Source organism: Nansenia antarctica, assembly GCF_963989245.1.
Source record: "Nansenia antarctica genome assembly, chromosome: 1".
NCBI lineage: Eukaryota > Metazoa > Chordata > Actinopteri > Argentiniformes > Microstomatidae > Nansenia > Nansenia antarctica.
The window spans coordinates 40254811-40276512 of record NC_137674.1 but is presented as its reverse complement, the minus strand read 5'-3'; the positions used below and the strand labels follow the sequence as shown (position 1 = coordinate 40276512).

The 21702-nt window shown below is 41.7% G+C and overlaps 1 protein-coding gene across 2 annotated transcripts in view; it reads right to left on the bottom strand.

Moving 5' to 3' along the window:
* Window positions 1-16472: 16472 nt before the first annotated feature.
* The window catches only part of foxn3 (forkhead box N3), an 82689-nt gene continuing 77459 nt past the window's right edge, over window positions 16473-21702 (bottom strand). For both annotated transcript variants that reach the window (XM_080533106.1, XM_080533105.1), the window contains exon 6: window positions 16473-21138. In XM_080533106.1, the coding sequence (XP_080389232.1) occupies window positions 20673-21138 (466 nt within the window). In that variant the 3' untranslated portion in view covers window positions 16473-20672. The remainder of the gene's footprint in view (window positions 21139-21702) is intronic.

Sequence of the window (21702 nt, the reverse complement as noted above, 5' to 3'; positions counted from 1 at the left end):
TTGTCAAGAGTACTATCTCTCTCCCTCACAGAGCTGCCAACGCTGTAAGTTTCTTCTTGACCCTGGGAGATTTGTGCTCCATTGACTCATTTGATTCATCTCCTCATTGATGAGCTGCTTCAGCATCTCTCCCCAGAGCAACGTAACCCTGGTGGATAGTTAGCTCTGGCTCTGAGGGGAATGCTGCTCACGCACGCATGCACCATGCAGGTACGCACACAAACACACACACACACACACACACACACACACACACACACACACACACACTCACACACACACACACACATATCATTACCCATTGGCTAATGGAAAATCAGTAGTATAGTATGCAGTATATGGATGACCTGCATCTTACCTACTCAAAATAGGGACCTCACCAAAAACAACCGTAACATTTCAAATAGACAGGAGGACAATACAAACTGAATACCAAATATGCCCCCTACAGGAGTTGCCCACCCAACACCTTGGCTAAACACCTCTCGACACAGCTATAATGACCCATGGCAGTCAAGACTGTTGGAGGTAGAAATCAGAGGACCAGCTCATTGTAATGCATGGAATGGAATGAGGAATGGTATGAAACCACCATTCCTCATTCCATTCCATGCATTCCAATGAGCCCGTCTTCCAATTTCTACCTCCACCAGTCTCCCCTGATGCACACACTGTACCTAGTCAACCCATACCCCTAGTCAGTCACCTGTTGATGAAATCACGGCACGTTCACCGAGACTACTACCAAAGCCTCCAATCTTTAAATCTTTTAAATCTCCCTATGCAAATGAAGCAGATTACCTGCAGATGAGGAGACTTGCAAATGTATTCAAACGCAGACGCTCTAATGCCTGGGCTTTCTTTTAATGCCAGTGTATTTGTGTCTGACTTAAGGGGACCGCGGGTGCATTACGGGGACGTGTGCGTCAGATTTGGTGGGTTATTATCTTTGTCTGAAGAGTGCTGCGCGAGGGGAATGGATGGGGTTATTGATTCCCCATTTCCCCATAGCGATGAACACCTTTGTTTCCCTCTCGCTACCTTGGCAACGGGAGTTAATGCCAGGGAAATGCAGACTTGCAGTGCGGGGTCTCTGTAGTAGAGGATAGGGTAGACAATGGGATGGCTGTGACACGCTCACGCACACACACACACACACACACACACACATAGTCATAGTCAATTTATTTAAACACACACTAATATTTTTAGTGCTGTCAATTGATTAAGATTTATTTTTTATTTTATTTTTTTAGATTTTATCCCTTTTTCACCCAATTTGGTATCCAATTGAACCCAACCTAGCATCCAATTATCCCCTGCCTATTGCGTAGGATCCGCCGCACGACCCCGTGGCCGGCAGCCCCAGAGGAGATCGCCAGGCAGACTAGCTGACTGGCTCCTCGAGCCCAGCACCGTTATTCCGGCACCCCGGGGGCGCTGTTGCGCGACGGATCCTTGTCCGGAAATAGTCCTATACCGCCCTCTGGAGCGGCCGCTCAATATGCCGCTCCCTGTGTGCCTCGGCCATATCCGGGTCTGGCGAGACCGGGATTCGATCCCAGTCCCCGGTGGGCAGCTTGCACTAGTGGCTAGTGCTTAGACCGCTACGCCACCGCGGGGCACGCAATAATTTTTAATCAGATTAATCATGATTAATCACAAGTTTAAAATACTAGTATTTACTTGTATTTTGGGTGGGAAATAAAACAAAAACATGCGTGGTGTTGGAATAAAGAAATGCATGACAAACTGGTTAGAGGAATCAGACTTAGAATTTCAGATTTAATTAGCAGACAACCACATAAAGAACAGTTACAAAGTAACGTCTGCTAAAAATAGAACGTAAACAGCTTGCCTGGAAATTGTTTTCATTGTTTCTCACCAGTGAGTAGGCTTATTTAAGAAACTGAATGCCAAAGTGTCTCTGAAGAGACAACAGTCCCTTTTCACACTCTTAGTTGGATAAGATTACTTGAAACAATTTAGGTTTGTTTACAGTAACTTTCCAAATAAATATTTTGATCAGTGTGTAGTGGATGCTACTGATGGACACAGTTACATAATTCACTAATATGTTTGTATGTTGGGAATTGAGAGTGGGCACGTCTGAGTCGCAACGTTGTGACGTAGGGGATTTCACATAACATTTAAGGGCCAGAAAATAAAATGCAAACACTCTGTGTTTACACCGCGTGTACATGTCTCCTTTGTTAACTCAAAGTGCTGATTGTTACTTTCAATAAGCATTATTGTACACAGACAGTAGCAGATTGAGTTGCTCGTTTAAACAGCTGTTATTGTTATACTCGTAGCACTATTGGCTACGGTTAGCTCACCAGTCTCTGTAATAAGGGAAAATATAGGATACTCCTGGTCCAAATAAACATATGAAGCCTTCATTCAACCATATTATACTATAAGGAAAAAAAGGGGTGTTGATTTGATCGCAGACAGGATGTTCATTCATCTGTGACACAAAGGACAGAACACTTGTAAAGTGGTGGTGATTAGCATCTCAACATGTAAACATCATGAGTGGTCAGGAATGTAACCAATGACTGTTGTCATTATTACAATCCAGTATACAAATTAGTCTGTCTTGAAACCCCTCTACAGGCGTTTGCCATGCATTCCTGTTGAGCCTTATTACATTTTTATTGAGTCATAACCTCTAAACATGTCATAACACATAACAATAGCTGACAACAATACTCAAACATGATACAACATTTCCAAAGGCTTTACGAGGAGTGCTGAGTGTTATAACACACATAATGTTCAGGTAAAGTTCGGCACCTATCATTGCCCTCCTCCGCACACTTTTGTCTCATCTTTATGACAACTGAGGAGAGGATTTGATCAGATCCAGCAAAAATGTGCTCCAATGATAGGCAGCTCTTTTTTGTTTCCCTGGCAACAAAGGCTAGCAACACGTCCTTGACAATAACACTGGTGTTGTCAGGGAGCATGGATGGCACCCTGGAGACACGAGCGGTGACCTGCAGCCAATCAACCGTCTCGGAAGGACAAGGCTCCTGGGACCAGGAAGTATGACAATGTTCTGCTGCACGACAAGAATACAGAACACTGCTCTTCTAAGATGCGCGTTCTATCTCATTATTGTCTATTTCACTTCAAATGAGTCGTAAAAACAAAGTAGTGTGTAATAGTATAGGCATGTTTCTATATACAGTATACAGTTAGGTTCTGAAATATTTGGACAGTGACACAATTTCCATAATTTTGGCTCTGTACGCCAGCTCAATGGATTTCAAATGAAACAATCCAAATGCAACTGAAGTGCAGACTTTCAGCTTTAATTCAAGGGGGTGAAAAAAAGTATGAAATGTTTAGGAATTGCAACCATTTTTATACAGTCCCCTATTTTCTGGGGCTCAAATGCAATTGGACAAATTAACATAATCATATATAAAATAATTTGACTGCCTCAATTCTGCAACCCATGGACATCACCAAATGCTGGGTTTCCTCCCTTGTGATGCTTTGCCAGTCTTCAGTTGTTTGTTTGTGGGTCTTTCTGCTTTCAGTTTTGTCTTCAGCAAATGAAATGCATGCTCGGGTTGAGATCAGGTGATGGACTCGGCCATTGCAGAATATTCCACTTCTTTGCCTTAGAATCTCATCGCAGTATGTTTTGGTTCATTGTCCATCTGTACTGTGAAGCGCTGTCCAATCAATGTTGTTGAATTTGGCTGAATCTGAGCAGACAGTATATCCCTAAACACTTAAGAATTAATCCAGATGCTTCTGTCTTGCGTCACCTCATCAATAAACACTAGTGACCCAGTGCCATTAGTTGCCATCACACTGCCTCCACCTTGTTTTACAGATGATGTGGTATGCTTCGGATCATGAGCCATTCTAAGCCTTCTCCATACTTTTTTATTCCCATCATTCTGGTACAGGGGGGTATTCCACGTACGTTGATTAGTATATTCGCGATTAAAAGGAAAGCCTCTTTCAGGCAACTCTCTATTGGGATTCAAGCCACAAGTGATTCCTCGAATGAGAATGCAGCCTTGTGTCATCAATGTTCACGCAAGGCTGAATTGGAAATTCTCAATTTGGGCGCGTGCCCGCAGTGAGAACGAGCCCAGAAGAGCCGATTGTCGAAAAGAAGATACTAGACTGGAAAGTGACAGCGCAGCGCTACTACTTATTGATCTTTATGAAGACGAAAAATAAGATGTAAAAAGGTGCAATACTGTCGCAATTAACAAGGCGAGGGAAATGGTTTGGCAAGAAATTGCTGACAGATGAAATGTAGGTCATACTGGCTCAGGGGCCACAATGAGTTTTAAAATTTGACAGATGGGCCGGGCCAGTAGCAAATGGATGGAGAGTGTTTGTGTGAACTAATATACGGTAACTAATATGAATTAAGTAATTATTAAGTAAAAGCCATAGTTTCATCTGTCCAATAAATTCTATTCAAAAACTGGGCTGGCTTTTTTAGATGTTTTTGGGCAAAATCTAATTTGGCCTTTCTATTCTTGAGGCTTATGAATGGTTTGCACCTTGTGGTGAATCAACAGTATTTGCTCTTGTGATGTCTTCTCTTTATGGTAGACTCAGGGCCTGATTAAATAGATTATACTAGGCAGACTGTATTTTTTGGGCCCTACAGGCATATTTAGATTTGGTAAACAAACTAAATTACTTTTAACTGCCACATGATTATTATGCTCATTAATTTAGTTAGGTATATATTTTAGCTTATCTATTTATATTTCAGTATTCATACGCAACTCCCTGCAGAAGCTAACCACTGTAACAAAAAAAACAAATCTAAATTGAGTTATAAGTGAAATTTAACTTCTCATTATCTGTTTTATCTTGTGACAAAGTCTCAGAGTTCAATCTTGCTCCATTTTAGAGAAAAGGGATATAAAGAATTGCAGTAGCCTATTGCATTTGGCTGGATAGTCATTAAATAATTTTAAGCCGCGTAGTTACTACGGCTATATTATGTACCTATATGCATTTTACATTTGATTTTAATGTGTCTTTTATTCAGATTTAGATATTTAAATGGGAAACTTACATTTACTGATATTTTCTCCGGACATTCGATGACAATGTCATCAAAATCCATTCTTGCCGGGGGAAAGGCATTCGGCCTTTTTTCCCCAGTTGATCTCAGGTACGTTTTCACACGTTTCAACAAAGAAAATAACTGTTTGCAAACAGTTTGCAATCGATAATGTCAGATACATATGAAGGCAAATGTCCATGTTAGGGAAAGCATTGTTGTTTCTTAACTTAAAGAACTTGGTTGAAATAGATCACGAGTAAAACGTATGGGTTCTAAGACTATTTATTAAACAAAGTTACAATTACAAATTACAGTATTTCTGATGATGAGAGAGCTCCTGGTCAGCTGGTGGAGGACAAAGAAAGCTGGTGTGGAATGGAGAAGAGCTGGTGTGGAAGAGGCAGAATACAGGGCCGCTCACCTATTTGTATACAATGATATGCAAATACAAGCTTCTAACAAGATCCTATCACATTACTCAGAAATGGTTAAAGTGTGAGTCATACATCACTCAGGTTAAGGGTCAGTGGGCAGGACACAGGAAGCCATCTTGAAATGACCATGTGAGACAATGTGACCATTCCTTACCAGAGAGGCAGCGTAACTCTTGACCCAGGCACTGGTCATCTCCCGCCTGGATTACTGTAATGTACTCCTGTTGTGTATTTCTTATTGGTTATGAATCAAAGAGCAATTATTGAGTTTAAGACGATTTAATCCGAGTTACAAACAGATTTATACATACACGTGTTGATCCTGTGGCCTGGTGAAAAAAGAGGCCGCTTTCTCCCTTCCTGGCTGGTTTTCTCCAGTCCCCTAGATCCCTGCCCTCTTATGCAAATACAGTCACAGGTCATAGCCTATCACCTTATCTAGATGGTCATGAGGGCCGTCCCCTGTGATGTCACTGTGATGTCACCCTTCCGGGTGCCCGCTGGTGCAAACATGAAGGCTACAGAATAGCATGACCCCCTATCATACTATCTATGCATGTGTGTGGAAATATACGACACATCCCCCCTCGGACCACCCAGAGGGTGTTCCGAAACTAAACGACCACAAAACAAAAACAAAAACACAAAACCCCACAAACCATCCCAAAAAAAAAAAAAAAAAATTTAAAAATTAAAAAATAAACAACAACAAACAGAAAAACTACACCAACACACAACACAAGAAGCACAATAACACAGACCAACCCAGGACCAGTATTAGGAACCAAAGATATTATAAACAAAAAATAGAAAACAACCAATAATAAAAAGAATCTTGAAAATAACAATCACAATTAAACTAAACACAGTTCATCATGCACAAATCAATACAGAAACTTCCAACGACCGATGTTTTCTTTGTCCTTGAAGCGTCAGGGTCAGAGGTTACTAGCACTTGTACCCAGTTGGAGAACAGCCTTTACCGCTGTCTCAGATTGATAACACTTTCATAGTCAGGAGCTTCCATTTTCTTCGTTGCGTTAGGAACAGAACCTCTTTCCTATCTTTGCATAACCACTACATCACTTCTCAACTGACATCAATCACATACGATATAGAAATAAACAAACAATACACAAATAATGACATTCAGTTATCATAACACATAATTCCCCAACAGTAAGCACAGGACAAAGGGAATGCATTAATGCATAGATCTTCACCTCAGGTGAGGACTAGTCTTCTGAAAAGTTCATTAACGTGGACTGAGTGACTGATTTTCCAAAAACAGTCAATGAGGCCCTGCCTCCTAAGAAAGTCAAAAATCATGTCTGCTATAATAGGTGCTCCTATCTTAGCAAAATAAGTTTCCCATGCCCCTAAGACCGTTTCCAGCCATGCTATCATCTGCTGTCCATTCCCGTCGTTCCCTTTGATCTGCTGCTTCACTACCCTATTCATAGTCTTTAATCTTTTCCTAACTGGTCGTCGTCCGTCAGTGTCATTGAGGTTCAGGCAGCCGCCTGGTCCCCTCCCACGCTGATCAAGGTCTGGGGAGTCGCCCTCAGCATCATCTGAAGCATGGTGCAGGCACTCGCCAGCATCCCCAGTAGCACAGGTGTCCAGGCTTTGGACACTCCCAGGCTGGACCTCCAGACTGTCAACACTCTCTGCTTCGTTGGTTTCTGGTTCATTGGCATCTGGACAGCTTTCCACTGTCCCCTCGGTTTCAGGCACTGCCGGTAATGTCACTGGCTGTAACGCTGGCATTGCCACTGGCTCTGGCAACACCACAGCATCTCGTCGTAGCTCCTCCTTCTCAGGTTCTCTGGGGACCTCGGCACCTGTTGGCACAACATCCTGCCTACTCTGTACATCCACCCCCCTGTCCACCACCCGTGGCCCTATTGGGGTAGGGATATGCCCAGACACCACTGGTGTACCCACTCTGATGTTGTTTCTCCAACAGACCCCACATTGACCTAAAGCATGGTCAATCTGTTCCATCAAATATAGACTCCAAAACCCATATTCCTTGGTGATCTTGCGTCTTACCTCCCCCCTAGCCACATGTGCTAATCCATGAGCTTCCCGTATTAACATGCCTATTAAATCTGAGGGTGCTACAACCAACCCCTCATGATTCCTCCATAGACCTGTGTCATCCTGACTTGCCCCCCTTGCTAGCCAAACGTTCTTGTCTAACGTAGTTACTCTACTCTGTAACATCAATAAATCCTCAAGTGTGACCATGCCCTGTAATTGCTTTTCATGTGTGACCAGAAGACCTTTACCTGCCTTGTCTGCTCCTGTAATGGCTTTGGCTGCATCCTCTGCAGCCCTGTTACCTTGTGTGACATGTGATGAGTCAGACCTGTGTGTGGCACACTTCACTATGGCTAATTCCTTTGGCTTCATCATGGCTTGTAACAGCTTCATGATCTGTGCGTGGTGCTGTATAGGCGTACCATCAGTTCTCTTAAAACCCCGCCCCCTCCATACAGCTCCATTAAAATGACAAACATTATGTGCATAGGCAGAGTCGGTGTACACTGTCACTCTCCGTCCGGTTCCCAAGTTGCATGCTTCTGTGAGGGCAATCAACTCAGCCAACTGAGCCGAGCAAGGCTGAGGAACTGCCTCAGCCTGTTCTACAATAAACTTTGAATTCTGTGCTTTAACTAAGGAATACCCAGCGCACAAAGTTTCTCCTACCCCGTAACAAGACCCATCAACCCAATATTCTATATCAGCTCCCTTTAAAGGCAAAGCTTGTAGGTCTGTTCTATGCTTAATCACTCTGGCTGTCGATGGAATCTGAACACCGGATGACACCGTCACCTGACAGCCGTCAGGTGTGCATTTTACTGTACAGTTCAATTGGCATAGAGCATCTCTCCCTAGCAGCCCTGTTGGCGTGTGTTCTGACACAAGTGTTGACAGAGTTGCTCTCTGTCCCTTGTACTCTAAGTCTACAAGCTCAGTTGTAGGAATCAGCTGTTTAATTCCCTCAAATCCGATTGTCTTCACATATTCTCTAGACATAGGGAGGTGCGTGGCGCCTTCAGGCTTCTGTGTCACCACCAGCTGGCACCTCCCACTCGGATCTTCCGGGCACCCCTATAGGCCAGCTGCTGGGCCTCCGTAAGGGTTCATCACTCCTGGAGCAGGTGTAGTAGGGGGCCAATATCCTCCTCCTTGGCTCCCCCCTGCGGCCCCCTGGGGCCTGTTGCAGCAGGTACAGGCTAGATGTCCATTCTGGTCGCATTGGTAACACGGTTCTAGCATCTTCTTCCCTGCTGCTGTCCATCCCCCTGGTGGTGGTCCTTGGCCAGGCTGGTTGTACATCTGGTATGGAACCGCTTGCACCCCTGGTGGCCCTTGTGGGTATGGATACCCCCCTTGTGGCCCCTGTGGGTAGGACTGGTAAGTAGCAGGATACCCCCCTTGTGGCCCCTGTGAGTAGGACTGGTAAGTAGCAGTCTGCACTCCAGGTGGCTGTTGCTGTGGGGCTAAAGCCTGCACTCCCTCTATGTTCCTCTCGCTTTCAGTCAATTGCACATGAGTCAATATTCTGAGTGATTCTTCGTCTCGTGCCTTCTGTATCTGAATATTCTTTCGATATAACTCAACTTGATGAGCTACGTGGTCTATATAAACAGCTTTGTTCATGTGTCGTAGCCCCACCACTTCTGCTAGCTTATCCTTAACTGGGGTAGGAAGCCCTTCTTGTATTTTTTCCCTGATTATGGATTTTTCTAAGGGGTTATCTTCAGCGTCTTTCCCTGTCACACTTCTCCATTGAGAGTGCACACGGGCCACAAAACCCCGGGGATTCTCATCTCCCCCCAGTGGCTTCACCATGATATTGTCTGGGTGAATGTGAGCAGGGTAGATCTCCCTGATTGCTTTCCACAGTTTGCCTCTGTTTGCTGCGAAGAGCTCTGGATCATAAACTGATGTATTGATATATCTATGAAGTCCTGCCTTCATCAATATTTCCTGCATTGTATCCAATCCTGCAATAAGAGCTAAGAGTCTTTTCAGGTCTCCCATTGCGGCCTGCGTTCCTGTCAGTATCACGTCGACCTCTCGCGTCCACGAATGTCCTCCCTCCTCCAGAACTGGGAGTTTCTCGATCACTTCAGACAGATCTGTATGATGCCACGGATGATATTCCATCTTGTTACCCCGAATCAGCACTGGACAGTTCTTTAATGTATTTGATGACATTCGGTGACAATCTTCCTCTTCCTCTCTTTCTCGTTGCTCCTTCAGCCATCTGTGGTGTCTTCCTTCCTCTCTTTCCGCTCTCTCTTGGCGTCTTCTCCCACCTTTCTTTTCGGCTGTGACTATCATCTTCCTGACCCGAGCGTTGTAGCCTTCATCAGCATTGTCGTCATCACTTGAGTCTTCACTGCCATCTTCGCTGTCATCTTCCTCGTCACTCCTGTCGTCCCCTTTTCCCCTTGGCTCCTTCTTCTTCTTCTTCTGGGAATGGTCCTTCATTGCCTTAGCATATGGAGGGGGACTGGAGACTGGACACATGTTTGTGAATGGAATGTTCAATTTCTGTTCCAGTGTTCTGGCCAATTCATTTTTCTTTTCTGGATTCATGTGAGCTGTTTTCTCATTCCAAGCTGATGCTACTTTCTGCCCCTCTACCTTAAAGAGGTCTAAGATGTCTAATTCTAACTTGCGTTTCTCTGACCTATCTTTCCCTTTCTGATTTGCCTTGTGTACATTGATAAGTATCTCCAATGTTGCAATTAATTGTAAATTAAGGCTGCCCTCTTTCGGCCACGGCTGTTCAATGTATGCCCAACGGCTATTCCATTTCGTTGACATTTTGCTAATTTCCCTAACAAGAGGATTCATTTTTTCCACTATAGCCATAGGGGATAAAGTTGCCAATATTCCACTATCCTCACTAATATCTTTTAACACCTTCGTTGAATTTGCTCCCATTTTAAGCTGATTGATTTATACTGCTCAATATGCTGAAAATATTCTATAAGGGGTACTTTTCTTACAACCCACCTTCCTATTGTCTTGTTTGCTAAACAAATGCTAGTCCAATATAACTGTATTAACCATCCCCACAAAACCCTGCAACTCAAAATAACAGATTTGCCTCTTGTGTATGTCAGTGCAGTATTAACTTAAATCTAATCACTTTGTTCCTTCAGACCTCCCCTCTTCCCAGGGCGCAGTCTCAGGCTGGAACCCTTTCCGCTGAGGTCCTTTCCAAAGGACATCATCTCAGCCTCTCTGCTTCCCAGGCGTCTCCTTTTCAGAGCCCTGATCACAGAAAGCACCACTCGCCTACTAGCTGTACGTCGCTTTCAGCTTATGGTGGCCTGACTGTACATTGAGCTGAGCGCTACTGCCATATCATATGGCCTTACGTTCTTGAGCGACCCAACCGGCCGGTGACCCAGTCGATAGCGACCCCCTGCCAATGTATAACACTGGCCCTGTAGCGGTGATTAGCCGCCCAGGTGGGAACCGACGGTCTGATCCCTAGCCCACTTCGCTATGGGTCTAGAAACTTTGACCGTTTACACCAGCCTTGCCTGTTCACGGGTGTAGCTTCCTCTCACATCCCGCTAGGTGTGGGCTGTCGCCCACGTACCACGCACTGCCCACACACCTACATGCGACAGCTGCGCCGACTAGACGGTACCACGGTAGTATGTTCATTCATACTTCATCAGACACGGGGGCCTTCAGTCTTCTCCCCAGCACTATACTTAGTTTTTAACGTGCCCTCGGAACTTTGCAATTCCACCGCCGCCTGTTACAGACTAGGTTCGGGGTGCCTAATCCCCTGCCTAATCTGTGTAAGTACTTTATACTTAAATGTGTTTCCTAATTGTTTATGAATATGTGTCACTTAATTACTCATTCAATACTAATTACAGTTCTGGTCAACACAATTATTAAATCACAAAGGTTGGTCAACACCTAAGTATTCACCGATTTACAAAAACCCTTTTACTGCTTAATTATCAATACAAACTATTCTGCTATTCCTAATCAAATACTGTGAAAACGAACTTAACTTGAAATAAAAAGATGTAAAACACGAATATTAATTACAACCTGTAAAGAAATCGACTTGTTATTTGGAAAAGAATGAATGATTAATTATTAATTACAATCTGTAAAGAAATCGACTTGTTATTGGGAAAGAATGAATGATTAATTAGACTTAGTCATTGTACAATCGTACACTTCATTGATGTAAACCTGTGAAGTCATTCAGCTATTATCGAAAAAAGAAATGATTATTATTAGATTATCACAAAACAATTGATCAAAGTTCTGTGAAACAGAAAATGAAATGATCTGAATAATTAATTCAATCAATTAGTAATTAATTAAATTAATTAAAGTAATATATAACGATCATTTACAAACATCATCAATGAAGGAGGGTTGTATTTCATCAATTTACAGAGAGCCAATGTTTTAAAAATGTCTTGTCGTATTTTGTCCAGCAGGCGGCGCCAAGCAACCGACTTGCGTATCGATTGCGCATGCGCCAGCTCCTCCGTGTAAAATGGAGTAGGGGAAGGAGGGGCTAGTCTTTGTCCTTCTCCTCTGTGGGGAAACCCGCCGTGGACTCCCAAATCAATCTTTACAACATAACATTGCTTTTCCACAATAATGCCATCTTCCACGACACAACAACTTCACGATTATCTTTCAATCCAGTTAGACTATTATTTATCTCATTCAAATATTCTACAATGTATTCCCGTTTTCCACACAGAGATGGCCTCTGTGTGTGTCCTTCCTCAAGGACAAAGAAAATGGCGTCTAAGAATAGATTCTCTGACAGGACACTGCAAATGGCGCCTAAGCTCCGCTTACACAATGGCGTCCTTTCGCACAGACAAAGAGTCTCATATGTTTTTCACTGAAACACAATTTTACCGAATTTTACACAGACACACACGATATTCCAATACCGTACAAACAATATCTATTAGTTCCACAACTAATATCTTAACACAATATTACACCAAAAAACGAATTACCAAATTCGGCCCTTATCACCAACCCAGGCTTATTAAAGATTATGAAAAGTTTGTTTCTATTCCAACAAGATTACCGTTATACAAGATTCTTTTGACTATAACTTATCTGAGATTTACAGTCTATTTTAAACACACCAATCGACTAGAGAGAGATCTCTGCAGAAAACCTACCTTCTTCGTCAGATTGAAGAGTTTGCACAATACTGTAAATTAAGCTATATTGTCTCCTGGCTAGCTCGCCATGTGTTGTGTATTTCTTATTGGTTATGAATCAAAGAGCAATTATTGAGTTTAAGACGATTTAATCCGAGTTACAAACAGATTTATACATACACGTGTTGATCCTGTGGCCTGGTGAAAAAAGAGGCCGCTTTCTCCCTTCCTGGCTGGTTTTCTCCAGTCCCCTAGATCCCTGCCCTCTTATGCAAATACAGTCACAGGTCATAGCCTATCACCTTATCTAGATGGTCATGAGGGCCGTCCCCTGTGATGTCACTGTGATGTCACCCTTCCGGGTGCCCGCTGGTGCAAACATGAAGGCTACAGAATAGCATGACCCCCTATCATACTATCTATGCATGTGTGTGGAAATATACGACACTCCTGGCTGGGCTCCCCGCTTCAGCCATTAGACCTCTGCAGCTCATCCAGAATGCTGCTGCCCGGCTGGTATTCAACCTCCCCAAATACTCGCATGTCACCCCTCTCCTTCGCACCCTGCACTGGCTCCCGATAGCAGCTCGTATCAGATTCAAGACCCTGGTGCTTGCTTACCAGGCAGCTAAAGGGACAGCCCCTGCCTACCTGAAGGAAATGGTAACCCCCCAAACCCCTGCCCGCTCACTCCGCTCCTCCACCTCGGCTGGCCGACTGGCCCCACCTCCTCTACACAGCAGTCGGGCTGCCCGATCACGTCTCTTCACAACACTGGCTCCCCGCTGGTGGAATGAGCTCCCCACGGCTGTCAGAACGGCAGAGTCACTACCCATCTTCCGTCGTAGACTGAAGACCCATCTCTTCAGGTTACATCTTAACTGCTCCTCCTGCGAAATCTTCTGTCCCTCACCACTACGTCTCCTAAAGACACCCGCTTTCCCCTCTACTGTGTCCCTAAGAACTTCTATTGCCCCCCTTGTACTGTTTCTCAGTTTCTCCAGTTAAAAAAAAAAAAAAAAAAGTTTTAGTAGAAGGCGATAGGGAGAAGGTTTTTCCTTCTATCAGTGGCCCCGGGCCCGAGCTAGATTACTCTTCCTGCAACGAATGGGGGATTGCTGATTCACATGCTTAGTATTCAAATGTATTGATTGTAAGTCGCTTTGGAATAAGGCGTCTGCTAAATGCCAAAAATGTAAATGTAAGGCAAAGGATCATAAACACCCCTTGCCAGGAGAATCCTTACATAACTATACAAGTCTATAAATGTGTGCAAAAGACAACTTTGACTGATTGACTGATTGTCAATTTTAAACTGAACTGGCAAAACCCTGCTGTTAACACTAGAAGAGCTGTGAGGGGTCACGGTGACCCCTGTGAGTAAAAAAAAATCTCAAATTTCAGGACCCTCCTTTCATGACTTTTCCTAGATATGTGCGTTCTACCACCCAGTATCCATACATTCAAAATCACTTCAGGATAGTATAATGCTGTTTTGCAGTTTTTCTGTGTAGGAGGCAGGCTAAAAAAAGAAGCGCCCTCTAGTGATCTCTGTGTGTAAATAGCAGATTTACGTTCTAAAAAGGCTCTACTAGTAGGCAAAATAGGCACGGCTGTTGTAGTGTTAAGTCCTCCTCAAGATCATGTGGTTATATTTCCTTGAGATTGTCTGTCGCTGCACGCATTTCTCCATTGTTCATTGATTTGGCTTTTGTAAAGAAACCAACATTTCTAAATGTTTGTATGCTTCTTTGCGTCGTTGCAATTCCTGTGACAAGTAGTATCACAGATGACATAATGCTGATTTCGTTATCAAGTTTATGTGGCTGGTGAAGTTTAGATCTATCTGTAATTCTAGAGTCTAGAATTACACCAAGATTTCTGACCTGTTGAATCAAGTTTTGCACTGACTTTCGATTATTTGTCAGGTGCACCAAATACAGTTCTCAGTTTCCTCCTTGTTTAGTTGGAGGACGTTTTGTGTCATCCAGGCATTTATTTGTTCAATGCAATTACAGAGATTGTCAATCGGACTATAGTCGTTCGGTGAGAGGGCTATGTAGATTTGAGTGTCATCCGCATAGTTGTGGTAGTCAATTTTGTTCTTTTTTAGGATGTGTCCCAATGGAAGCATGTAGAGATTGAATAAAAGGGAGCCAAGGATCGATCCTTGGGGAACTCCACGTCATTTTAATTTTGTTGGACACAAAGTTGCCAATGGAGCCTAGTAGCTTCTGTTCTGTAAACCAGTTTAGGGCAATGCCCGAAAGTCCTACCCATGTTTTTAGTCTATCTATTTTGTTTTATTGTTTAAAAAAGGATGCAAACTCATTGCATTTACTAGTCGAGGGAAATTCCTGAGCAATGGGTGTTGGGGGATTTGTTATCCTGTCAACAGTATTGAAAAGGATACAGGCGTTATTGATATTATTGTTTATGATCTTAGAGAAACATTATTGTCTGGCGCTTCTTGTTTCTATGTTATAGTTTTATATGACCAGCACATTGATATCGAAATTAAAATATATAAATATTGAAGTCAATACTAAAACACAGTATTTGATGACTGACATTTCACTCCCATACTGTATGTGTATTATATAGAGTTCCTGAATCTGACCGAGAGAAGAAGAAAGATAGCAGATATGATATGAAAGTAGCAGCCTGTGAGAGAGCTGTTCCAATGACTAGCTTAATGCACACTTTCTTCCCTTTCTTTACTACCGTTGCATAGCAACAGAGTTGGCAGAGGGTGTGGCGCTTGAGTGTATACAGTAAGTATCTAGTTGAGAGAAAAAGAGGTAGAGAGAGAGACCTCTTCATCCGCATTACCCCCTATACAGTTTCTTTACTGTAAATAAAAAAATTAAAAATAAATCTTCTTCTTGCATTGCAACTGCCAAAGGCTCCTGGTCTTAGCATAGATTTATTTTCTTATGATGACTGATAGATAGACGATTCACTTACTTAGACAAATGTATTTGTTGTAAGTCGCTTTGGATAAAAGTGTACGCCAAAAATGTAAATGTTGAGAGAGAAAGAGATGTGCAGTGTCCTGTCATTAAGACTGTCCAGGGTGTCATCTTTGAGCTGCAACGTTAGGTGCTATACAAATAAAAGTTATTATTTTAATTATTATTATTATTATTATTATTATTATTATTATCTGTATACAGCGCAACACAAACAGGGCTTGCAATGACGTCTGTGGTTATGAGGCCCGAGCAAACAGGGGCACGCTGTGTTTTCAGACGATGTGCACACAAAACCACCCTCTCTCCCTTCTGCCGCCGACATACACACTAATCAGATAAATCTGATGTGAATATTTGTGTCAGAATGTATTTAAGCATTATCATCTAGACTCTAGAGCACCATCTGAGTCGTTTTTCACTTCCTCAAGATACACGTTTAGTTATTTTTGTGTTGTGTTTTCTCCCAGAAGTATATGAGCAATAACGCACATGTATTCTTATGTATTAGATAGAGTAGGTGAGGCACCTAGTCGGGTTTACTACCTCACCTGCACATGTATTAGTGTTAGGCACAGATAACATAGATAGAGGGCATACAGTCATGGACAAAAATATTGGCCCCCAATATACCCCATGCACTTCTGTCAGATAATGCACTACTTCTCCCAGAAAAATGTTGCCATTACAAATGCTTTAGTATTCACAGGTTTATTTCTTTTGTTTGCATTGGTGTGTCATACTGTACATAAAGGCTAACATATTCAAGAACTTGACGACTGGGATAACTTTTTGCAATGCGTTTTTTTTTTTAATTGCAACTGGAAGACAATACAGCACAGAAACTTTATGGTAGAGTTTTCGGGGGGGGGGGAACATAACAAAAGGTAAAAACAAACATACTTTCATCATAGTTATGGACAAAGTGATATTTACATTAATTAATGAAGTTGTTTGTCTTTGGCAATATGATTACACATCAAGGAAATACAGAATGCACCTGTCTCCATAATAATAGATCAGTTGGAAGGTCATGCCGTCAAGACTACAGTATGAGTTTGAAACAAGGACACAGTAAATGATTGGTAGCCTGATTTCAGAGTACACTATCTACCTGTTATTAACTTTTTATTGCATGGTGACTTTTTGTACTTTGTGTTTCTGTCTTAACAATAACAGTGATTGTGTGGCCAAATCATTACGCTTTGTTTTTTAAGTGATTAGTTGAATTAGGCACAACTGAGAGTCATTTAAGACTGAGTAGTTGCCAATTTTATAATAATTACTTAGAAAAAGTGTGGGGAAGTACCAATTATTGCCATGCAATTTCCATGAATACCAGGTGAAAGTGTACAGTACTAGTGTCATCAATGTTTTACCTGACGATCCATTGATCACCCCTCTCATTGTCTTAAAAATCCAACATTAAACAAAAAGTAAAAGGCAGTTGAACATTTAAACAAAAAGTATAAACAAAACACAATGAAACAAAGAAACACTATTCAACTCTTATTGGTAATTATTTGCCTGGCTAGTATTGACAGTTCATTGATAAATTTCTATGCTTTTTTAAGAACGCATCTTCGGTTTCAATAATCGTGGCACCATAACATGTGCAGAGGAAAAGTTATGTAGTGAGTGTTGTCATGTCAGGAAGGCGGTATCCCTCAAAGGATTTCATATCCATGAAAAATAAACAGAGGCTTCATGAGTGGAAGATACATAGACAGACAGAAGCTCATCACATCAGTCACCTAAAGGGGAGTTAAAATCCAACTTCCATATTCATTCTAAATTTATCTAAGGAATATTTCACCCAATATAGATTGTTCTACTTATCAAGGCTATTATCGATAAACTAACATGTGATTTAACATATTTTCAAATATTAGCATTGGCTCTATGGATGCCTATGAAAATTAACTAGGGGATTCTCAAAATACAAAATTATGCACATACTGTCTGGGTTGATCAATAACAGTAAATGGAAAATATATATTTTGTATTTTGGTTATATTCTTTCAGGTTTAAGTCATAATTGAGTCATTCATAATGTATATTAAGATATGGACTAGTACATGTAATATGTATGTAAGATATGCGGTTCTGAAAGGGAACCTTCACCTCAACCCTCTATGAAAGGTTTGTATTACGGCTTTAAACGTTTTGTCAATAGACATTCATGTCTATATTTTGTAAGTATCACGTAGATCTTAAGAGGAGCATATGCATACCAAACCCCATTAGGGTTACCAATTCTTCTTCATATTAACAGTGACAATGGATGAAGAAAAGGCGGGATGGCGGTGAACCAATCAAGCTGAGACAAAGTGATGACATTCTGACAGGTACCTCACTCATTGGCCGGATAAAATGTGGCTTTCCACACAAACATTCTATTGGCAAAACCCACCATGGGAACAAAAAAACAAAATCTAAGGGGCACATAAAACATGATAAATTTCAAAAACTCAAAACATCTCAATAAGCAATGTACAGCAAGTAGTGTGGTACAAACAAATAAGATTACGACATATAGATAAGGGTATCTGACAGACATGCTACAACTCACTGACAAATTCATATGTCTGACATACGGATCAAGTATGTGTGTCATTTTATTTAAGGTAAATATAAAATTATTACAGGCTTTGGCACTGAACTTAGACAATATATTTAATTTAACATCTTAGTGCAATCTGGCGGGGTAATGTGAATAATTATACACTAGCGTTTGTGTATCTAGCTATTGTACTATATAATTTACTTTGTTTTATTTTCATGTGCAACAAGTCAATGGTAGCCTAAGTAATACTGACAATGAAACCTGAAGAAGAGTAAAAATGGCAAGAGATATCAAAGAGAAACCAAAACAATGGAGAAAAAATAAATGCTTATCTCGGGTAAACATCACTTTAAATGGAAGACCCTGAAATACCAAAGACGTCTAAACCTCCGAACAAAAGGAATAGGTGGATGAAGAATAGGCACAGAGGACATGAGGTGAGGGGAACAGAAGATTGACACTCACTACACACTTCTCCTTTATCACATAAACTCGAACATTGACCCATCAGAACGCCTCACGATCTGGCCATGCTAGAAATTACAGACATACAGTGGAAGAAGAGTGCTCTCTAATCACACACGTGATTTTAAGCACGAACCTTAACCCATACCATACACTGTCTAAACCTGAACCCCACTCTTAACCCCCAATCATAGCAAATAGTTCAACAGCTTTGACAATATCAGACCTTTTTTTCCATTCTAGCATGGCCATCTAGATCCCAAATCTAAAGAATTCTGATTTTATCAAATTTTTAAAGATAAAGAGATACTGAAGGAGTGAGAGCACAAAGAGAGCAATTTGGCAGTCAATTGTAGCTGTACCCCAAACATTAAGTCCTCATATTGCAGACAGGAATTCCCAACAGTCCGGGTTCCTGAAGAACGTTTGAATGAATCTTTTCCAGGCCCACATCTTAACAAGGATGAGTGAGGACGACAGAAAAAGTAAATAAATCAAATACAATTAAGACAAAACAACAGAGAAGGATTCCACGCCTAAAGACGTAGAACTTCGAGGCAGAACCATTTTGTTCGCTAGAATCAATATTCATATGAAAATAATTCATGCTTCATGCTAAATACATTATTTACCTTACATGAACTTTGTCTGAATAAAAAACTGTTATCTTTTTCTTTACAGAACCCATGCAACACGATTTGGAAAAATCCTGCTGGCTACATTGCTTAAATTAAGAAAGGGAACAAAAAAACTCTAGTTTAACTTTTATACAGTGTTATCCTGAATGGATGAAATTGCTTTATTACGTCTTGAGGGTAGGTAAGTAAACACAAAACAAACACAAAAAACTCCACAGACATATCATTATTCATCTTGCTAGAAATGAAATTGGCAGGTTTTGTAGCATCCTTTTAAACCCATCAAGGTACTCAGGTTTTTGTGCCACAGGGAAAATATCACTATATTGTATCACTTGAGTATAACTCAATTAGTTATATTGATTGCTTTTCAAAAAAAGGACACTGGCAGTTTTTAGGTTATTTCGACTTATTTTCATTCATCTTCTTCTCTGATCTAGCTAGCCTATTATTAGCTCATGACATTTTAACTCAATTAACTTTCATTTAGAGAGGACCCACATTTAACAGCCCAGCCTATCCTAATACCTACAGGTGCCAGTGACCTTCATCTCAATACAGTTATACTTAAAGAGGGAAATTTCACTGTCCTTTACGCTTTGACATGCTACGTAGCGCCGGTGGCTAAATCTAATAATTAGCGGTCAAAGGTACAGGTGAGCTGAGGTATACATGGCAGTTAACTAAGGAAGTGCTAACCTCATCACTGGGCTGACCAAGAGTTCCTCTTTGGCACCGTCCCAACACTGACACACAAAGAAAGGGCACATACACATTGGCTACTGGTTTTTCTGTGGGAGCGTTGAGGGACGGCTAGGCTAGGTTGGGTTAGGTAATTGCAGCTAAGCTAAAATCTTTACAGGAACGTATTAGATTTTCATGTAATACATTCTAATGCATCTATAGCATTACTCCAAATTGAACATAGCTGGGCATAAGGAGACCCTGACATTGATAATAAGGTTATTCTCTATTAGTATGCCAATTCTGGTGTTTTTTCTAACTTATTTTGTGTCTCTCGCTCGCTTTACTTCCGACCAACAGAAACCTGTCAGTGACCTAGCTGAATATCAGAAAAAAAGGTTTATCTATGGCTTTAGTCTCCTTTCAACAAAACACAACAAAACAATAAAAAAAAAAGTCAACCCTCAAAAACATTAACTTTAACGATAGGAAAACAAAGTGATTGTTTGATATTGCCACAAATCATTCAGAATTCACCTGATGTCCTGAAAAGAAAAATCGTAAATTCTATATTAAAACGATGTTTTGTTTGTTTCGCTTACTCACTCTTTTCGTTAAAATCGTCACTCTATCAGTCTCTCTCTTGCATCACAAGTCAGTTTTTTGTGGGCTCTTTCTGTTCTTTCTGCCCCTTGGCCGTCCGATTGGTGATATTGTTCAAGCAGGCCCTGACTCCAGCTAGGTGAAGCAGCGATCCGGCCGCCTCCTTCATCTCTTCATCGTCACTCTCAGGCGGTTTTTCCGTACGCCGTTTTTTCAGCGGCAGTGTATCGCTAGCCACTCGCTGCTTGTTTTTCAGGAAGTAATGTCGTTTCTTGTGCTGGGGGGTGTGGCAGGATGCAGAGTCTATGTCTATGGGCCAATCCCTGGGCTCTTTCTTGATCTTGCTCTTGTCATCGTCCTCAGTGTCGCTGCCCCCGTTGCCATTGAGACTGGAGTCACTGGCATCGTCTGATTGGGCCGTGCTGTAAGTGTGGTCTTCCTTGGGGTCGCTGCTGACCAATGGGGAGTCGCAGGAGGGCTCACTGTCACTGCGCTTCCGACAACCCACCAACACTGACCTTGAGAGAGGAAGAGAGAGAGAGAGAGAGGATATTTAGGTATACAGACCCACATGTAGAGGTGCACACTAAATCAACAAGACAGAACAGGAAAAAGAAAAATTGAAGGGGATAAGGATATAAACACACACACACACGTTTAGATACACACTCAGCAACACACACCGCATCAACTAGAGAGAGACTCAATGCAAGAACAAATATACAAGGGAGAAAGATACAGGAGACATGCCTAACATGTTAACTGACACAGAATGTCACATGTACTACACTGTTCCACACATTTGACATAGGTAGTTGGCATGTTTACAGACAGACAAGGTTCAGTTGGCAGTTAATAAACCAGAAACACACAGCCACACTAACTACAATCGCTACTTCTTATCATTGGTTAATTGAATTAGGCAACAAACCGAAGTGGCACTAGAAACTGGAGTAGGGATCTGAACAACGCTATGGGGCTTATCATATGATTCAGCTGTCCAATGGTTTAATATACTGTTTGTACATGTTTTGATTTTCAATGTAAATTCAATTAAATTCAACTAAATAGAATTCAAACCA